The following is a 20,472-nucleotide window of genomic DNA, read 5'->3' as shown; positions in this document are numbered from 1 at the left end:
GAGGGCCGAGCAGCAGGGGGTGCTTCCTTTACTGCCTCGGCTCCTTCTCTGTGTGTGACGGTGACCCGTACTTTAGCACCACTTGACTTCCAGGAGCTGGACTGTGGCCAGCTTCCCAGAGAGGAACGCCTTGCTCGCTCACCCCTCCCCTTCCCGCTGAGTCTTCAACTCCCAAAGGTGACAACCTCCGGTGTCCTGTTGGGACTTGCCTCTCTCCAGGTCCCTGACTTTCTCTCCCCCTTTTTGAAGCTCCTAGGACTGTTGAGAATCTTCCAGAAACATCACAGGGGGACAACAGGTGGAGGGCGGGGATAAATTAATCACATATTTCTGGAGACTTTCTCCTCGTTTCTCTCCATGGCACTGATTTTAATACCATTGTATGGAACACCCATAATGAGCATCTTATTTGCAGTTAGAGGATGAAATGATTCATGTTACAAATGGATTTCCCACGTTTACCAAAACAAAAAGTCTCAAGGTATCTCCTAAAGCAGGGGCCCCCAATCCCCAGGCTGTGGACCGGTACCGGTCCGTGGCCTGTTAGGAACCGGGGCACACAGCAGGAGGTGAGCGGCGGGCTGGCGAGCGAGGCTTCACCTGTGTCTGCAGCCACTCCCCAGCGCCAGCATCACCGCCTCAGCTCCACCTCACATCATCAGGCATTAGATGCTCAAGGGAGCACCGGTCCCTGGTGCCGAAAAGGTTGGGGACCGCTGTCCTAAAATGTGTACCAGATTGAGCAATTAGTGGAGGGAGAAACTCAAACCTAAAGTGTTCTAAGTTGTGACTGCTGGTTAAGGATCGACTAGAAATTAAGATAAAACAAATCAGTATGATTATAATTCTTCGGATGAGATATAATTTGCTCAGGTTTAAGTTTTCATTGTACTCGATAAGCAGCCAAAACACAGGCATGTCGGCAGCCCCGGAGATCCACTGTCCTCCCCACCAAGCGCGGCCCCCTGCCCCAAAAGCCTCTCGTGAGTAACCCAGGGCTCCTTTTGTCTTTTCTTGTTTCCTTCTTTGAAATCGCATAATAAATAAGCTCCACGTGTATTTCCGGATGAAACCAATAGCAACCCTCCTTTCCCCAAAGTCCATAGATAAAGCGCCCTGGTGGGGATGTGTTTAGATAGTGACATGATTTCCATTGTCCCTGGCAGGGTCCCCTCCCAGTGTCAGGTCTCTGTCGCCCAGTCATCCCATTATTCGTCTGCAGGGTGAGGGCCGGGGTTTCTCAAGCTTTGATTCACCTTCAGAAATGAGTCTTGCCTGTTCCCTCCCCTCCCCGATGGAGTCACAGGCACACACCCACTCTCAGGTGTCTGCTCCCTAGAGAGGGGAGGTGCAGTGCCTGGCCCGGTTACAACATGATCCTTGGAGGATGACAGAGCAGATACAGGACCTGCCTGGTGACAGTCCCGGGCCAGGCAGGGAGGGGGGATGGCAAAGGCGTGACCCCACACAGTTCCTTTGGGGCTTGCCTCACCTGTAGGAGTTGTCTACAGGTGGCGATTGATTCAAGGGGTCCTAGGAGGTCTCCCCTCCACCTCTGAAAGAATAAGCCACTCGCCCAGCCAGTCGAGTGCCTGGAATTCAGCCACTTCGGGCTTAAGGGACTCAGATCAGCCCTCCCCTCTGGACCTAGCCATCAGCAGAGCCAGCTTTCTCACGGAGAAAACTCCTAGCACAACTAGCTTCTTTCATAGCGTGTTGCGAAGACTGTACGCGGAGGTGCTTTATGAGATTTAATGACTAATAAAAATGCACCTGTGCCTGGCAGCGTGGGGGAGGGGGGATCCATTCGGGACTCTCCGAGGGGGGAGGGAAGGTGACTCCTGAGTGCCAGGGAGAAGAGAAGGGGGGCAAGAGGCAGAGACCACCAGAACCGGCTCCTTGTCTTGTCATCAGCACAGCGTCTGCGGAGAAGCTGCCTGGGGACGTAGTCACTACAGGGACTGAAAACAGCCGTGAAGCCAGGAAACCTGTGATCCATCCTCGGCTTTGACATTAACCCCCGCGGGACCTTGAGCAAAGCGTGCCCCCTGTCCATGTCTGTATCTCCCTTCTATGTGGCCAACAAGGAAGCCGAGTGCCAGCGTTTTGAAAAGATCGATGTGTTCGGCGTCTGAGATGTTTATGACCTGGAGGACACGGCCCCTTCGAAGCCGGCCAGGTTTAAGGTCTCTATCCTGGCCACCCCTAGAGCGTCCTCTGAGATGACAGCTGTGCCATAAACCAAGTTTTATCACTAGTTAGCAAACCAGGCAGGAGCTGTTCACTGATAAAGTCAGAGGCCAATGAGCGAAGGGGAAAACTGAGGGCTCAGGCGCACCCCGGAGAAGCGTGCGGGTGACGGACCCACGAGAGGACGGCGCGGTCCACGCGGCCACACGCGCCACGTTTACACCGGTGCCTTCTGCCGGCCAGGCACGCGAGCGGCGGCCACGCCGAGTCCACCTCCTCCGAACCTCTGCTTTTCGGAGCGTTTGCCTCAGGGCGGACACACCGGCGTGGAGCCTGGGGGGGCGGGTGAGGGGTGCAGGCGGGGAGGAGCCCATCCCGAAGACGGGCTGCGGAACCCAGAATCCGGGGCCCCGAACGGTGCATTCTCGAAGGTGGCAGGCCTCGGAGGAGGAGGAGGACGAGGCCTGGCCTGGAGGGGGGATTAAGGCAAGAGTTAGGTTTCAAGTGAGGCTGACCCTGAAAAACGAGCTATATCCGGTCTACATAGGACGGAAAGTTCGGGAAGGATGGTTAGTCATGGTCCCCACCCAGTGACAGTCCCTTGTCAGCCCAGGAGACGCTACCTGCTGTGACATAGTGGAAACAAGCTGTGGGCCGGGGACCCCGCCCAGCTCCGCCCCGAGTAGCTGCTGGTTGTTCGGCAGGTCATTTAACTTTTTTAAACTGGAAAATCAGATGCAAAGTACCCAACGGAACCACCATGATGATTAAACAAGGCAGGGGTTCGAAATGCTTGGAAACGTGCTCCTCGGTATTTCTATCATTTCTCAGGCTTTGCTTGACAGTGACAGAAATGCTCCCATTGACCTGGAGTCGGCCAGGATCCCGAGGTGCAGGGCAGTGGCCTAAAGGTGACCGGCCTGCCAGCGCCGTCCTGCCCTTCCCCACCCCAGGGGGAGGCGGCCGCCTGGAGGACCCCGGCTCCTTCCCCACGTCTCACGAGGCCAGATTCACCGAATGAAAATACAACCTGCCCAGTCACGGCTGCACCGCAGAGAAGCAACGAGTCACCCTGTGGCCAACCTCATGCTGAGCTGGGGGCCTGCTGATCGTAAAATAATTTCTGCATCTCATCAGGCAGCCCCGCCCGGGGGCCGAATTCTGTCCCCGCATCTCTGACCATCACTCATCCCCCGGCAGTGGCTGACTTCAGGTGGGCCCGTGGGGCACACAGCTCCGCGCTGGTTAAGCTCGGGGACACTTGTCTGCTTCCGCTGATGGGAAGCGCTTAGAATCCAATGCGAAAGGCGGGACCTTTGTAAGCTCTGTGTCGCGGGGACGAGGCTGGAGACGAGAGGACCTGTGGCCCAGGTTCTCGCCGTCTCTCTCTGCCACGTTCAGAGGTCCGGGTTCTTTGAGGCCTCGCGATCTGAGTTCAGAACCCATCTCTGCCGTTTACCGCCTGTGCGATCTTCCCCAGCCTCGTCTTTCCCACCTGCAAAATGGTCCCCGTGGCACGTACCTCCCACGGGGCCGTGGAGATACACGGACGCTGTCGCGGGGGCGAGCTCAGCGCCGGGCACCGGGGAGCGCTCGGGCGACGGCGACGTCCGTGTTTTTTGTCGGAAGCCCCGCGAGCCCACGGCCCCCCTCTTTCTCCTCCATCCTCAACGCTCCCCATAAATCCTCGGGCTCGTTCTACTTTAACAAGATCGTGAGTCCTCGAGTTTGAGCAAAGGCCTTGGGTGGGTGAGGTCAGCTCAGGTAGATGGGGACCCGGAATGCTGGAATATGTATGTGGTGGGCGTCTTCCGTCAAAACAGGCCAGCACAGCCGGTCCTGGAGGAAGTGCAGGTGGGAGAGGTGGGCGAGGAATTCCTGGCGAGGCGGTGCGCGGGGCCGCGCCAAGGGCCCGGGGCAGGTCGGGGGCCCTTATAAGGGAGGCAGCAGGGCCTGGCCACGCAGCTCGCTCAGCCTCCTCTCCTGGGGTCCGGTAAGTGGGGTGCATTTGTCCTACCGGGGTCTGCGGGGCCCTCCCTCCTCTTTGAACTGCCTTGGCCACTAGGCCAAGTTTCTCTCCTTTCTCGGGTAATCAGAGAAATGACAATTAAAGAAATGTCACGCTAATTGTTACCTAGGGAATCCGATCTCTGTTCCACACACAGCTAGGTGTGACTAATTTCCTGTTCTGGCTTCAGCCGCCTGGCCAGAGGATCTTGTCACTGAGAGGAGAGGCTTAGAGCTGTAGCATTCAGTAGCGATGCTGAGCCTCCTCCAAAGCTCTCTCGGGCCCCCTTAGCATGACCCATGAGCTTTTCCACTCTGCTCTCAGGTTTACAGAAACAAGCGCAGAGTATATTGCATTTTGTACCCTACATCTCCCATGTCTCACTACCTCGACTGCCACCTGAGGCCTTTACTTGCCATTTATAATCACAAATTTAGAAAATGAGGAATGCTGCCTACAGAGAAAACCAGAGACACACGTCCCAGCTGGGAAGCTTCAGGGAACTTGCAGATCAGCATCCTCCAAACAAGGGCACAGGGTCCAGGGAAGGCGAGGCCCCAGCAGGGTGCTCTGAGCCAGGCTGCCTCGGGAAAACATCTTCCTGTGATAGTCTCTTACCTCCAGAAATCTATTTGCCTTCAACTCCCCAGCCCTCCGTGGAGGGCTAAGAACACTCTCCCACGGCCAAGTTAAATGACTTGCTTAGGGTCCCGTGGTGAGTCAAGGGCCGAGCTGGGATTAGAACCCAGGCCTCGGAGGTGCTGGAACAGGCTTCCCCCAGCCCCGCCGCTCACACCCGACACTCACAGCTAAGGCAGAGACCTCCCCGCCGCCTTCCCCATGCCCGTCCGTCCCCGTCCACACTCACCGTCTGCACTCCCCGAGGCGGCCAGTGGGCACTGCGGACCCCTCGGCTGCCGCCTCGCGCCTCGACCTTGTAAAATGTCTGGGCTACCTTGTAATCGTCAGCTCAGCACCCTCTCATATGTCCTGGTAAGACTCAGAGACGAGCCTTGTCGTCAGGTACGTCGGGAGTCGCGGGAGGACGAAGGCAGACAGGGAATCAGCGCGACAGAGAAGAAGGGAAGAGGGGTGAGCGCGGGCTCGCAGAGGGCGCGTGCGAATCGGCCCGCTCGCCGGGCCGAGGCCCTCGCTCGCCGGTCACGGGCTCGGCTGGCGGAGCCAGCGCTCCGCGGGCATGAGAAGGGAGAAAAGATGGACCCCTCCCTTCTCATGGCTCCCCCTGCCCAGTCTCTTCCAGGCTCACCTGTCGCCACAGCGATGTCTTCACAGCAGCAGCAGCAGCAGCAGCAGGTGAAGCAGCCCTGTCAGCCACCACCTGTCAAATGTCAAGAGACATGTGCACCCCAAACCAAGGAGCCCTGTGTGGCCCAGGCCAAGAAGCAATGCCCACCCAAGGGCACAGCCATCCCTGCCCAGCAGAAGTGCCCCCCGGCCCAACAAGCCCCCAAGAGCCAACAGATGTAAAGCTCGGCTGGAGCACCGCCCGCTCGCCTCCGGCCTCCCAGACGGGGCCTCCTTCCTGCTGCTGCGTCCCCCAGCGCCAGGCTGGTCCTCCTCTCCCAGCCTCTCCTACCGGGGTCCAGGGAAGCCTTTGTCGCCAGGTCTTCTACACGCCACCCCGATGTCCACCCAGGGGCCCCTGAGTTGGTCTCAGTCTCCCCAACCTCCAGCTTGACCACGACTACAGCACCTGCTGGTCCCAAGGCGAGGAGTGAGCCGGGGCTTCTCCGGGGGTCCCGCCCTGGCCGGTGGGGGCGCCGGAGGCCCGAGCGCAGCCTCTGCCTCCTTCCCTGCCCCAGCTCCCCGCCCTCCGCTTCTCGTCTAATAAACCTGTGCCCCACGCCATCGTCTGTGTCCTGGCTCCAGTCTGTGACCCACCCGTCCGAGGGGACGTTCGGGGGAAGTGCGTGTGCGAGGGCACACGTGCCGGGTCGGGGGACCCTCTCGCTAGCTGACCCTGTCTCGGGAAGGGCAAAGGGCAGTGGCGTTCAGCTCCCATCGCCAGAGGCGCCAGCCCGCCCGGCAGCCGTCGCCGGGAAGCAGCAGACAAAGCGAACCCCGGTGACGCGGGCGTAGCTTGCTCTCGCCGCCCGTTTGTTGGTTTGTTCACTTGCTCGTTCCCCGCCTACTCACTCGCCACCTCGTCCTCGGCGAGCCGAGTCCTCCTCGTTCGCGTTCAGTTCCCACTCCGCCCGCCTGGCTGTCCGGAGCCGGCCCGAGACAGTCTCCCCGAGTCTCTGCCGACTCCTCAGAGGTCACGGTCGCTTTCCTACGCGGGGAAGGTCATTCCTGGGGTCACCACGGATGGCGTGTGTGCGGCCTCACCGCTGGCTCTGTCCGTTAGTCCAACTTCACACGGCTGGTGAAAGAACTCTGCTTTTGCAGCTGGCTCCCCAACGCTGGCCGAGACCGGCTGCCCATCAGAGAAAGAAGCGGCGAACCTTCCAGACAGGAGACATGAGTCCTGGGAGGAAGGAGGGATCCGTGGGAGATGGAGCGGGTTTTCTCCCCTTGAGCTCAGCTCTGCGCTCGGATTTGCGCCCCGAATTCTCGCTGGGCGACAGGATAATGAACTGTGCGCTCATTTCACACTCTGTCCTGATGAGGACTCTCTGACCAACTTCCCCGTTTCCCCTTCGAGTCGCCCTCTTGGCTGGCAGTCCACGTAGTAATTACTTAAAACGTAGTCGGCACAGGCTCAAGCGGCAATGTCAAAGTGTCCTAGAAGCAGTTAGGGTCCCGAAGGGAATGCTTCTCTCTTAAATAAACAACTCTGACAACCCTACTGAGCCCCCGTCCTCTGCCCCAAAGCTCAAGGCAAAGTGCCCTGACCTTAGCACCGGCATGGGAGCCGGTGTGACACTCGGTTACCTTCAGGAAGGAGCAGGGTCCCGTCGTCACAATGAGGTGACGCTCGGCTCCTCCGTTTCCCTGTGAGATGCCGTTTGTCACTCAGATCCCAAGCCTTCATTTCCTCATGTGCAGGAAGCTTGGGTGGTTTAATAAGCATTATTTGCAGAATTTTCGTGAGGATTGGCGATAGTGTCTATAAATTGGCTGGATATAGTATACGCTCATTAAATGGTTGATCTTATTGTTACCGCTTATGGCTAGGGAAGTAACTGCCAAAGCACTGGCCCGAGGACCTGCCTAGAGGGCGGCCACGTGGAAGCCTGTCGCTGGCCCCGGAATCTGTGCCCACGTGTGACCGTGGGGTTCAAGGGCGTGTGGAGGAACTTAGCCTTCCTTGGATGGGACTTAATTTCTTCCCAAGCCTCCCAATATCCTCAGGCCAAACTCCTCATTGCATCGACATCGATATACGCCCAGACACCTTAGCACCCAGCTGCACCGCCTCCCGCCCGCCTGCAGCGTCTCCCAGCTGGAGGGGGTCACGGCACTGGAGCTCTCCGTCTAGATTCAGGGACTCGAAGTTGAGATATTCTGTTAGAGCAGCCATTTTCAAGCCTGACAATATCTGAGGACTTTTTAAATATCAACGGATTAAATAAAACTAGAGTTCAGATACGAATATTTTTTTTAAAGATACCAGATGGTGTCAATTTTGATTAAGGCAGAAAAAGTCATTGGGTTTAGAATCTAGTGTCTCCCAATATATTTGATCCTAAAAACCACCCAACGAACACTGCATAAACCCGCGCCTGAGACCTCCTGTAGCTACTTCGATTTCCTTGGGGCGGAGCGGTTGCAGCTGTGTTGTTAAGAAGCACCCCAAGACGAGGACACTAAAGTGAGGTTAGGTGAGTTGCCTGAGGTCCCCCAACTGACAAGGGCATAACAAAACCTCGAGCTCCATGGGCCGACGCCAAGCCTAGGTTCCTTCTTTTCCGCCTTCCTCAAGCAAAACAGCCAGACTCACGTGTCTGTCGGTCCCACGGGGACTGGGAGAGGGCAGGGGGCAGCAGGGGTGCGCTCCGGTCTCAGGCACGCAGTGTCTGGGCAGAGAATCCGATGTCTCGGGTACCGGTCTAATTCTGCTGCTAGACAGGCCGTGAAACCTGGGCGCCCCTTCCCGACCCCATTCATCCCTTCCACCTACAGGACACAGGTGTAAGCCCTCGGTGCAAGGACCCCGCCACCTCTGCACCCAGGCCCGTGGCCTTCGCTTCCCCGGGTTCTGGAGGCTTCCGCACGGCCGGGCTCTGTGTTGCTTTCTCTGCCCCCCCCCCCCAGACGGGACCCCGTGTGTCACAGGGACGATTTCTTTTCACCATCATGACCTGCAACAAGCAGCCAGCACTCTGGTCTCGCTAGCTCCTCGCGTGACCGGGGGAGGGTGACGATAACACCGTCCGGAGGTTGCTTGTTTCTAGATGTTGGCGCATTTCAGACGCGAGCCCGCAGGGCGGGACGATTGGAATCTGTCCTGCGCGGCATCCTCCGCGTGCCCTGGGCCTCGGTGGAGTCGAGGGGCAGCGACCGGAGTCCGGAGGGGCCTGACCTCGGCTTGGGCTCAGGGCCAGGGTTCCCCGCTCCACGAGTGGCAGTGACCCAGAGGCACACTCGGAGCTCATGGCAGGTCCCACAGCTGGTCCAAAGGGAGCCAGGCTGTGACTTGGGAAGGGCAGCTGCCTCCGGTGTCCTATAAAGGCCGAGGTCCTGGGAGATGCGCTTACTATCAGAAGCCACCGCGTCCCCCGTTTTCTTTATGTGGCCAGGGAAGGTCCTTTGTGTCCAGCACCGAGGCCCGGGGAGCACATGGAGCACCCCGGGGCCTGAGACAAGCCGGGCGACACCGAAGGACGGAGGAGCAGGAAGCCGGTTCCTCGGGGCTGAGAACTCTGCCTGGTGCAGGGACAGGTCCCGCCTGGAGGTCACGGGGTCTGGGGGCAGGGCTGGGTGAGGAGGGGACAGAGTGAGACGGAAGGCTGGGGCTCCCCCGAGACCCAGAGGGAGGCGGGCGTCAAGCTGAGCACTGCGCAGGGGCTGTGGAGGCGGAGACGGCGGGAGTCTTCTGTCCTTTGCCAAGTGCTTCTCTGCTCAGCGCCTCCCTAAAGACGAGGGCGGAGCGCACAGCCCCTGTGCCTCTCGCCGCAAATCACGCCGCTCGTCAGATTGCGCATCAGTTTGCGCATCGGTCACCGGGTCGGTCGTTCCGTGATCGCCAGCTCCCTGGGCAGCTCCGGCCCCACAGGGCAGGACGGCGTGAGGGCAGCCGTGCACCGGCTGCAATGCAGACACAGTGGGAGGCTGGCCCCGGACTCGAGGTCACCAGCGGTGACTCAGCGGTGCAGGTGCTGTGCTCTGAGGTCAGGAGGAGACACTATCCACACACCTGCGTTTTCAGGGCGATGTGGATTTTCCGAAGCCCATGCCCAGGAAGAGACGGTGTTTCGAAGGCAGCTCGACCAGGGTCACGTTACGTTGATCAGAGGACATCGCTGGTGTGAGGACACGGGGAAACCCTGTTCTCACGTCCCAAGAGAGAGACGTTCACGGCGGATGGAACCTTCGGGACCTGACCACCGTGGAGGGAAGGCACACCTGGGCAGGTGCTCAGAGAACGCTCGCCTCCTGCCATCCTCAATGTCACTACCGGTCCGGGTACCCGGGCTCTGTCCTGGTGCCGCCCGGGGACCTTCTCCAGAGTGAAAGCAACTCTCGTTCAAAACATACATGTTAGCGGGGTCTCCTCTTGGACCCCGGCTCACTGAGCAATGAGACCCCGAATGAACACCTCGTCCACCGATGCTGACGCACGTTTTCGCAGAGCTAGAAACACCTGCATTTATCCCCAGAGCCACTTTAAACACGAAGCAGACTTATTACCATTAAGAAGATTCATCTCGGCAAAGTTTAAGGGCTCACCCAAAAGGCGAGCCTCTTTGTGCTTTTGCTCAGTGGCTCGGCCACCCAGCCGCACCCGGGCTGTGAGTGTGCGTGGCTCCGGCCAGGAGGCCTGGGCTCCCCCTTCCCACCCATGATTTTGGTGGCTCTGAGCAAGACTGTGTCTCTCACCCCAGGGGGTCCCCGGTCTGACGAGGAGAGGAGAGCCCCTGGAGTGAGACCCGGCGGGCACACACTGCGGACTCTGTGAATGTTTGCTGAGTGCGTGAGGAAACGTCGCCATGGAGTGGCCAGTGAGAGCTCCAGGCATTGGGGCTGGAGCCAGAGGCTGTCACGAGGCCGGGGCAGGGTCCTCACGGAGGCCGAGGGCGACCAGGCTCCCGGGGGTCAGGCGAGGGGTGGCGTAAGCTGGGTCAGGAAGGAGGACAGAGCCACGGCCAGAAGGCTGGGTGGGGTGGAGGGAAAGATTATCCCGGGAAATAAATGAGCCCTTGAAACCTCTTCAGCAGGAGAGGGGCGAAGGCGTGGCTGGTGAAAGCTAAGCAGGTCGACCCAGATCAGTCACCGGGTGGGGTCGGGGGTGACGACTGAGCGACTCTGAGTGTGTGGGGTTCGATGGAGCCCGGAGAAAGACGAGGGGAATGGACAGACGGGTCTCGGACGCCCAGACGCGGACCCTACGCTCAGCCAGCCCTGCGAGCCCCGGCGACCGCCGTCACAGGGCAGACAGCGGGTGTGCACCCCAGCCCCCCTGCACCCCCTGCCCTCCCCACCTGCCCACGTGCCAACGTGCTCTGTCCCTTGAGAGTGAGGGAAAGGAGAGCAGGAAGGTGGCAAGGCCACACGTGGACTGAGACGGCCCCCCGCCCAGGGTCAGTGTGTCAAACTCCCCAGGAAGCCTGTGGCTGTCCCCCCGCCCCCACCCGCCAACACGAGCCCCCCGCTTGGGTCTAAGCAGCGTGGTGGCAGTGGGGATGAGGCCCAGGTGACATCACTGTTGGGCAACCAGTGCCCAAAATACATCAAGTGGGTGGTTTTCATCACAAAAGCTGAGCCAACTGGTAATTAAGGGGAGCGGGGTGACTCACCTCCGACAGGTGCGGAATGCAAACAGAGGGCCGGGCGTGTCTCCTTCCCCCAGGCAGGGCGCAGAGCTCTTTAAAAAGCGGCCGCTGCACGGACTTTGCACCAGCCCAGGCGACCAGAGAGCCTGTTCTTCCCTGTGCAGCAGGTGAGGCTCCGGCCGGCTCGGGCGAGAGATTCTCGTTATCTTCCCCGTATTAGAAACCGGGCAGAGGGAAACGGGCACACGGCCTCTGGTGCAGGGTGTGGGGCGGTTTCGTTTCCAGCTAAAGCACCGCTTGGGTTTGGAGAGGAGGCGGTTAAGTCAGCCGCCCCGGGGGCAGCTGTGGAGCTGGGGCCAGGGAGGGGTCGCCCGCGCCAGTTTGCACGGTAAGTTGAAAATGGGATCGCAACTAGAACTCAGGCCCAGGGCGCTCTCGGAAACACCATGGTCCTCTCCGTGTGTGATATTTATTATAGAAATTTGAATCCATACGAGGGACCTCTATCGAGCGCCTGTTACCTTTAAGGCGCTCTGGGTAAACCGACACACTCAGGACCAGCAGAGAAGGTGATGCCCGTATGAGATGAAACGCAAAGTAGACAGTGGCGGGTACGAGGAGAAGGGCAGGGAACGGCCGTGGCGTTCGGGGGAGCCGCGCTCAAGAAGAGCTCCCTGGGGTGGCCCGCGATGGGGGTGCGGACGGCAGAGGCGGGAGGGGAAGCGTCGCGGAGCGGGCTCCGCGGGCGAAGGCCGGCGGGAGGCCGGCGGAGCTGGACTCGCACGGAGCCGTCATCCCGTTAGTCACAGGTGTGCGGCGTGGTTCCAGAGGTGCGGGGCCCGCGGTCACTTCTAAGACGTCGCTTTCCCAAAGATCTGATGCGTGGTCTCGGGTGCTTGTCAGTGAGGGGCACGGCCCGCTCGGGGAAGAAGGGAGCCAAGGAACAGAGCCCACCGAAAGGAGGCAAACACACTGCCTCCTCCCCTCGAAAGGGCCCGGGAATTATCGGAGCGTGTCAGGGGCCTGGAGTGAGGGCTGCTGGTTCCTAAACGTGGCTTCCTCCCCAGCCAGTCCCTGAGCAAACCAAACCGTCTCTGCTGTCTCCAGGTGCAGCCGCCTTCCCAGCATGAGCTCCCAGCAGCAGAAGCAGCCCTGCGCCCCGCCCCCCCAGCCGCAGCAGCAGCAGGTGAAGCAGCCCTGCCAGCCTCCGCCCCAGGAGCCGTGCGCCCCCAAAACCAAGGAGCCGTGCCACCCCAAGGTCCCGGAGCCCTGCCCCACCAAGGTCCCGGAGCCCTGCCACACCAAGGTCCCGGAGCCACGTCACGCCAAGGTTCTAGAGCCCTGCCACCCCGCGGTCCCGGAGCCATGTCCCTCCACAGTCACCCCTGCACCGCCTCAGCAGACCAAGCAGAAGTAATGTGGTCCGCAGCCACGTCCCGAGGGGCCGACCACGGCGCGCCGAGCCCCCTGTCCCGCGGCCTGAGTCCCGTGTGCCTGGCAATCAGCATGCTCTCACCCTGAGTCATAACCCCTCCCTCTCCGCGCCGTCTCGGTGCGAGGCCCCCTGAACCCCCGCCCAGGCCGAGGGTCCCACTGGCTGAGCTGGTCTTCTAGCTGTTCCGGGCTCATCTGAAGGGTGATGGGGAGCGGGCGGGAGGTCAGCGAGTTGTCCCTGCTCTGCCCTCATTAAACCGTTTTTAACTCCATCGCCGGCTGCGTGTGTCATTGCGCAACTCAGCTTCCTTCGCTGCTCCCCCAACAGGAAGCAGGGACTCCACGCCGGGGGAGGGGGGCAGGTCGCGAGGGCTGCGGGCAGAAGTGCCCGGTCCGCGTGTGCGGGCGACCGTCGTGCCCACAGGGTAGTCAGCCGGGCCACCCAGAGCCTGTTACTCTGGGCAGCCGCAGCCAGCGCAGGGCGCTCCCGACACCCCCGAGCGAGTCACATCCGAACGTAGAGAAGGCGCCTGCTGCGAACCGTCTCCGCCTCTGAGTCCCCGCCCCCACACCGCCCTAACCCTGTCACTCTCTTCGATCATCATCCTCATCATTATTAAATAGTGCTCGTATGGATTCCAGCATGAGCGTCTGCTCTTCACTTCCTCTCCCTTCCTGACATTTTAACACGGAGAAGCGGAGCACTTGAACGCTCACACTCAGAAACACACGCACATCCACGGATACATACTCATCACACACCAGAGAGACACACAGCTAGACTCCTATACGCACACGCACACGGATCCCCCAAATCGCAACACACACACACACGGTACCTCCCAGAGGAGAACAGACAAGCAAATGCATCAAAGAAAAAAAGAAAAGAAAAAGAAACGTTTAGGCAGGTGTCGGGCAGAAGAGAGATTAAGACGGATCACAGCAAAGTCAGCATGAAGGGAGAGTGAGTCATTAAGAGAGAAATTACGAGGCTGACAGGAGATGCGCGGAGCACCGAGCAGGCTCGCTCACGTCCCGGATCAACGAACTGAGACCCGGAGCGGAAGACAAGTCACGAGGTTGCCGGGAGCCCGTGCCTCCGAGTCGCACCCGGAGCCCAGGCCCCGGACTCCCGCCCTCTGGCTCGGTCGCCTGCAGCCCCGTCTTCCTGAGTGCGCTGGCGACCACAGGTCTGAGGGGCTCCGTCGGGGCCCGTGCTCCGCTGTGTGTCCAGCACCCCGCACACCCCTGCCATCCCGCACCCCTGCGGGACCGAGCGCCCACCCAGGGCTAGGAGATGACGTGGCGTCTGCCGAGGGGCGGAATGGTCCACGCCTTCAGCAGACGAGGCCGTGGGAACCAACCCCCCGGGAGACGCCCGGTTTGCGAACCTCTCTCCCGCGTGCGTGGCCGTGGCCTCGTCGCGACTTCGCCCGCTTCCTCTGCGCGCGGAAGCTTTGTCGTTCGGTGGCTCACACGGCCGCCTTCACCTCTCTGTTGCCTGCGCCAGAGGGCAGGGGTCCGATTTCTTTCCTTTTCTTTCTTTTCTTTTCTTTTTCTTTTGCATGTGGATCACCCGGTTTTCCCAGCGTCTGTGGAAGAGGCTGCTTTTCCTCATTGTGTGTTCTTAGCCCCTTGTCAAAAAGCAGGTGACCTTATACGTGTAGATTTATTCGCAGGCTCTCTATTCCGTTCCGTTGCTCCGCATGTCTCCCTCTATGCCAGGACCGTCCTGTTTTAATTATTACAGTTCGTAATATAATTTGAAATCAGACGTGATGCCTCCGGATTTGTTTTTTTCTTTCTTAAGATTATTTGGGCTAATTTGGGTCTATTATGGTTCTATGTGGCAATGATTTCTCTTTTTTTTTTTTTTTAAGATAAGGGATGATAAGATTATAGAGAATTTTGAACACTCGTACGCTATTGGTGAGAATACAAAAATGATACAGCAGCTATGGGAAAAGTATGGAGGTTCCTCAAAAAATTAAAACTAGAACTACGGTGTGATCCCACGATTCCCACGTCTGGGCGCGTCCAGAAGAATCACGATCGGCGTCTCTCAGAGGGATCTGCACTGCTGTGTTCCCTGTTCGCAGTGGCCAAGCCGTGTCCGCCAACAGGTGAGCATGACTCATGCACACAGTAGACTACGACCCGGTCTCAAGAAAAGAAGGAACCCTTGCTGTTTGTGACACCGCGGATGAACCTGGAGAACGTTCTGCCAAGTCAAAGAAGCCAGTCACAAAAGGACAAACGCCGCGTGATTCCGATGCCGTAAAGTATCTAAAACAGTTGAACTCACAGAATCGGAGACTACGATAGTGGTTTTAATAGGTAAAGGTAGTTGTTATTCAATGGATATAAATTTTCAGGTGTATTAGATAAATAAGGGTTAGAGATCCCCCTTACACACCATGCCTCCAGTTAGAAACATGGCGTAGGGTGCTTAAAATTTAAGAGGGCGGATCTCGTGACACGTTCTCACAACAACAACAACGGCAACAGCGACAAAAAGGCTCGAGGAGACACTGGGAGGTGCGGGATGTCCCCGATCGTGACGACGGTGTCAGGGGTGTTTGCAAATGTCCAAACTCTGATCGTACACGTTAAATACGAAAAAAAAAAAATGTGTCTCTGAGGGGTTTTTCCTAGGGACGCGCATCCATCGGCGCGTGTGCTCGGCCGGTGAGGTGCGGCCGCCCAGGGTCAGCGATTCAAGCCGCCACTTCCATGGACGCCATAAACAGTCGCACGGGTGCAGCACGCTCTGTGGCACCCCGGAGCGGACCCCGCGGGAATGCGTGGGGACGGCCCACACGGTCGTGCCTGGCAAAAGAGCGAGGCCCAGAAAACGTGGAGCGTGTCAAAGGGCCCCACACTCGCCCACGCGCGGTCAGGCCCCGAGCAAGGCCCAGCCGCAGGGAAAGGGGCCCGGTGGGGAGCGCCGGGAGCCCCGGAGGTGGGGCTCGCCGCCGATTCACGCGCTGTCCTGGGGCTCAGTTTTCTTCCCGCATGCTCAGCAGAGAAAAAGAGAACACTGAGCTCCCCCAACGGGCGGAAAGGCCTCGGCGCCCAGGCACTGAGCCTCCTCGTCCAGACGAGAAGCAGCCGCCGAGCTGGGTCGAGGTGAAAAGTTCTACGGGCGGACGCCAGGCAGGTTTTGATTAGGCGTGAACACAGGGCAGGAGGGAGCCGGCTCAGCAGAGGAGGAAGGAGCTTCTTCCAGAGCCGAGAACACAGGAAAGACCCAGGTCACACGGCGGAGCAGGAGGCCAAAGACGGGGGACACGGGGGGAGCAGCGGGGTCTGGTCGAAACGCCCTCTGCTGAGAGCTGGCTTTTGAGAGGAGACCACTCCGCCGGGAGGTGGCGAGTCATGCACTGGCGGAGAAGGAAGGAGATGGGGGAAGGAGGCAGAGGAAGAGGAGGGCGGGTCTTCACCCTCGTCCCGGCTCCCACCACGACGCCTGTCACAGAGAGCGAATCATTTTCAAGCGGTCCCGTCATGATCGCCACCGAAGCAGTTTACAGACATCGCTCTAAAACAGTGCTTTCCCCTAGCTCTCCCCTCCCCCCCTCCCTCCCTTCCTCCCTCCCTCCCATGAACCCACACATCCGTCGGGGAAAGCAAGTGCCCACTGACCGACCGTCTTCCAGACAGGCGTGAGGACGAGGTACCGCTCGGGCCTTTTGGGGACCCATACGGAAGGAGCCCATGGCCGTGTCTGTGCGGAGGGGCTCGGGTTCACGGGAGGTGACGCAGGGGTGAGGCAGTGGGAAGGGAGGAGCCACCCACACACCTGAGTGTTCAGGGCGTTTGGACTTCACCTGGCCACACCTAGTGAGAGATCGCGGAGGGCAGCTCCGGGTTAGAGACCTCTGCTTCCCCTTCTCTTGGTCGGGGGAGGTGGCCGGGGTGTGAACTCAGGCCACCAGAGCTCTCTTGTTCTCCTGTCACCCCCAGGAAAGAGAGACCTCCGAGAGCGGTCAGGTCTTTAGCGCTGCGCCGTCGTGTCGGACGGACCCGGTCACCCCTCACTGCCCGTCCCCAATGGCACCTCTTCTCCCCGGTCAGCGGGGCAGCGGAGGGCCGTCGCCAGCAGTGTGAGCGGTTCCTCTCCAAAGCGTTTGGGGGACTTCGGCCTTCCCTTTCCTCTCCCAGGCCTGGACCCACTGGGAAGCAGACGGCAGAGGGCTCACCGACCACCACTTACTGCACAGTCACTGAAGTGAATATCGGGGTGACTCACTCGCTGTTTCTCAGGGCCTCCCAGTAGAACCGGTGATGCCTGCCGCTCACAAAACCGAGATACCCAGGACAATTGATCCGAGCTATGGATTAGGGTCCTGCCCCAAACTGTAGTCCCTTTTGTCCCAGAAGCCCAGAACTTCCCCTAGACCTGACTCATCACTACCCGAGAATCCTGTAGCCCATAGCAACCTCACCCCGAAGGATGGGCCGTGGGGATAGGCCCTGTTGACACATCTTCGTCAAAGAATAAGTCCCCTCCCAAAAACATGTTAAGCCAGAGATTTTTATTACAAAAACTTGGGAATGAAGATAGAGTAGCCTGCCTCAAAAAACAAACCCCACTTCCTTAAGGCAAGGCTCAAATTCTGTATAAAACGGCAGCCGGCCAGAGATGCACCAGCAGACCCAAGAGGCTGACGGCTGGACCTGTCCTCTGCGCCAGGTGAGTGTGTGTCCACACTTGGAATGTATGAGATTTGCCTGATCGCATGTCGTTGGATTAGGAACTCCTCACCATGCTGTGGATACATTTATTTTAAACGCAGTGCTAATTCGTGTTTAAGGGGACCTTACAGACCTTTTTGACCTCGCATTTAGAGTACAGCTGTGGAACGCGGGGTCAGGAAAGGGCCGCGGTTTCTGTAATGACCACCTGCTCACTTACAGGCTGGGGACCACAGCCCACGGCCGGGGTGCTCTCGGTGACTTTTAACACTCTCTCTCTCACCATTATTGAGAGTTTGCACTACTGAAGGCTCTGTGTTGGCGAGCCGGAGGTCCAAAAGATAGGTTTTCCTTTACTCTGGGAACCCACGATTCATCAGAGAGCATGAAACACGGGTGTGACTGGCAAACATTCGCACGGAAGGCGATCAGGGGAGAGAGAGGGGGCCGGGTCCTGCGCAGTCGCAGGATGAGCGAGGGGACCTGGGTCGGGCAGCGAGTCTGGGAGCAAGCCACAACGGGCAAGCGTGTGCAGACAGGCAGAGGCGGGCAAAAGGCTTCCAGGCGGGACGCACAGATGGGACACGTGGGCTGAGGGCAGGTCGCGTGGCGTTTTCCCATGACAGCTACGTGGTGGACGTGAGCAGGTAGACTCCAGAATGTTCCTTCTGTCTTCCTTCCAAATCCCGGGAGAGCCGGGGCCGCTGTGTCGTGCTGCTGGTGGAGGTCTGCAGAACCGCCCAGGAGGACGGAAGCGGAGAGCGGGCCCTGCTCACGCGCCGCAGAGCAAAGCGCCTTGACGCTTCTCTTCTCGAAAGTGCAGAAGACTCTCCAAAGGGCTCGCTGATCTCGAGCTCGGGGAGGCAGAACGGGCAGCGAGGCTGCCACGCCTGAGGGGCGCGAAATGAGGCACAGTTATCCCTAAACCTGTCCTCTTCCTTGTCTCACCAAAACAGAGCCAGCTCTCCCGACCCTAGGTCCAGACACCTTGCAGCATGAGCTCCCACCAGCAGAAGCAGCCCTGCGCCCCGCCCCCCGAGCTGCACCAGGCGCAGGTGAAGCAGCCCAGCCAGCCTCCGCCCCAGGAACCATGCTTTCTCCCCAAAAACGAGGAGCCGGGCTATGTCGAGTTGCCGGCCCCTGGCCACACCAAGGTGCCGGAGCCGGGCTGCCCCAAGGTTCCTGAACCTGTTGTTGAGCCTGTCCAACCCACGGTCCCTGAGCCCGGCCTGCCGAAGGTTCCTACGCCATATTCTCCAAAGGTCATTCCGACCCAGAAGACCAAGCAGAAGTAGAGGCGGCCGCGTCCACGGCCTCGGCCTCGCCCCAAGGGGCCGGCCACCGGAGGCCGGGCACCTCGCTTCCACCCTGTGCCTCGATTGCCTCTGGAGCTTGTAATCAGTATGTTCAGTCTCTCTCTTATCTGCATCAAAAAAAAAAAACATGTGCTGGGAAGCTTTTCCCTACACCGATTTTGGAGGTCCCCTGAGCCTCGAAGTCAGGCAGGGGTCTCGGTGGCTTCGCCGGCCTCCGGCTGCTCTGGGCTCCACTGAAGAGGGAATCTGGGTGGAGAGTCACGTGTGTTCTCTACTCTGCCTCCATTAAATCGCTTTTCGGCCCAGTCCCGGCTGCGTGTGTCATTGGGTGACCCTGTCCCCCTCACTGCTACCCCGCCAGGAGTTCAGGGTCTGTGATCAGAGCGGACGCGGTGCTGACGCCACCTGTGTCGGCACCGTGAGCCTCGGGGAGCGTGCGGTTCCATTCGGGGGGGGGGGCAGCCGTAGGACGCCAATGGCCGCTGAGCAACGAAGCTCAGAGCCTGTCACTGTGGGCAGCCACACCTGGGGCAGCGCTGTCCTCTGGCACTGGACCGAGTCACAGCTGCGTCCCACGGTGTCTGCTCCAAAGCCACCTCTGATCTGGAGGACCCGGTCCCCAAGGTTCCTGCTTACTCCCCAAAACATCACTTCTCCATACCCGAACCTGACTGTTCCGGTTTTCTCCACTGAATCCACACCCGCAGACTCACCCGGGGACTTAACACTGCCGCTGAGGTTTCGGCAGGGGTTAAAAAGCGCCACACGACCCAGGCGGGGCGGACGACCGGCCCCGGTGCCCAGCCGGTCATCCGGCGGTAGAATGTAGGGGCAGAAAGGAGACCTAAAGATGGCTACAGTCACCCGGAAGTTACGTTTTTGCATCACGCCTAGGGCCAGGTTCCCCAGACCCCACCCCTCGTTCCCTTCTGCGGTCAGGTCTTGCCGACCCCCTGGGGCGACCCCAGGTCTTGCCAACTCCCTGGGGTGACCGGCAGGGTCGCGGGTCTGTGTTGAGGAGATGGGGTTATTCGAGAGCTGACTCCAGCAACACAGAAGGTGCCAGAAAGTTTCAGAAGTGCTACCGTGGTCATCGGGAGCAAACCTCCTCTTTGGATAGCCTGCCAGGTCCCTGATACCAAAGACTGTGAGACGGGTGGCAGCTGCCACTTGTGTCACGAACGAGAAATTCACACACGTGTGGCGAGAATCCCAGATATGTGGAAACCCGTAGCACAGAAATCGTCCGGCGAGTCATGGTAAGGTGAGGAGTAGCTGTCAAACCGGCGGGAGCGGACGGCGTTTCTGGGGTCTGTGAGGGACGCACATCTGAGTGGCTTTGTGTCACTGCTGATTTCAATGGCGGGAGAGTCTGGTGGCCACTCTGGGGCCACTCGCCGAAACCAGTCCCCAGCCGGGCTGATCCGAACGGGGACGTGAGCTTGGTGGTGCGCACGGCTGTTCCAAGGAAAACGCGATTCGATTCCATCGTTTAAAGCCTGGTTTTAAAAAACACAAACACACACAAACAAAAACGTGTTTTTATGGTGATATAGCATAAAACTTAGCGCTTACACCCTTTTCAAGCATGCAAGCCCCTGGCTTGAACTACATTTACAATGTTGTGCATTTTCGTTAAAAGGTACGCACGCCCATGGGTTTATGGAGAGTAAAAAAATCCCGACACTAAAGAGAGCGAAATAGAAACGGTGATTATTTCTGGCTTCTTTATGTTAATACTCATTTTTAAAATAGCTTTGTGTTTTCCACATTATATCTTATATGTCATTATTTCTTTTTTACGACTTTCTATCATAATATTTTAAAAAAGACGGTGCTGAGCTAGAGGAAATGCCTGCCCTGCCCTTCTAGGGCATTCCACAGGCTCTGCAGTGCAAGGGGGGCCATTCCACATCCTCATTGGGGTACG

The 20,472-nt window shown here is 59.0% G+C and overlaps 3 protein-coding genes across 3 annotated transcripts; all 3 read left to right on the top strand.

Moving 5' to 3' along the window:
- Positions 1–1,387: 1,387 nt before the first annotated feature.
- Positions 1,388–5,686, top strand: LOC107500617 (small proline-rich protein 4-like). Its single transcript, XM_016126051.2, has 2 exons — positions 1,388–1,415; positions 5,460–5,686. Exons 1-2 carry the CDS (start codon positions 1,388–1,390, stop codon positions 5,684–5,686), a joined length of 255 nt encoding a protein of 84 aa, XP_015981537.2.
- Positions 5,687–12,220: 6,534 nt separating this feature from the next.
- Positions 12,221–12,511, top strand: LOC118612956 (cornifin-like). Its single transcript, XM_036235268.1, has one exon. It carries the CDS (start codon positions 12,221–12,223, stop codon positions 12,509–12,511), a length of 291 nt encoding a protein of 96 aa, XP_036091161.1.
- A 5,669-nt stretch (positions 12,512–18,180) lies between these two features.
- On the top strand, positions 18,181–18,933 carry LOC107500618 (cornifin-like). The gene has a single exon (XM_016126052.2). The coding sequence runs from the start codon at positions 18,222–18,224 to the stop codon at positions 18,519–18,521; it is 300 nt and encodes a 99-aa protein (XP_015981538.1). The 5' UTR covers positions 18,181–18,221; the 3' UTR covers positions 18,522–18,933.
- Positions 18,934–20,472: the final 1,539 nt, after the last annotated feature.

This window comes from Rousettus aegyptiacus, unplaced genomic scaffold (genome assembly GCF_014176215.1).
Source record: "Rousettus aegyptiacus isolate mRouAeg1 unplaced genomic scaffold, mRouAeg1.p scaffold_m13_p_17, whole genome shotgun sequence".
Taxonomy (NCBI): domain Eukaryota; kingdom Metazoa; phylum Chordata; class Mammalia; order Chiroptera; family Pteropodidae; genus Rousettus; species Rousettus aegyptiacus.
The sequence above is the reverse complement of the archived record's forward strand: the minus strand, read 5'-3'. Positions and strand labels throughout refer to the sequence as shown.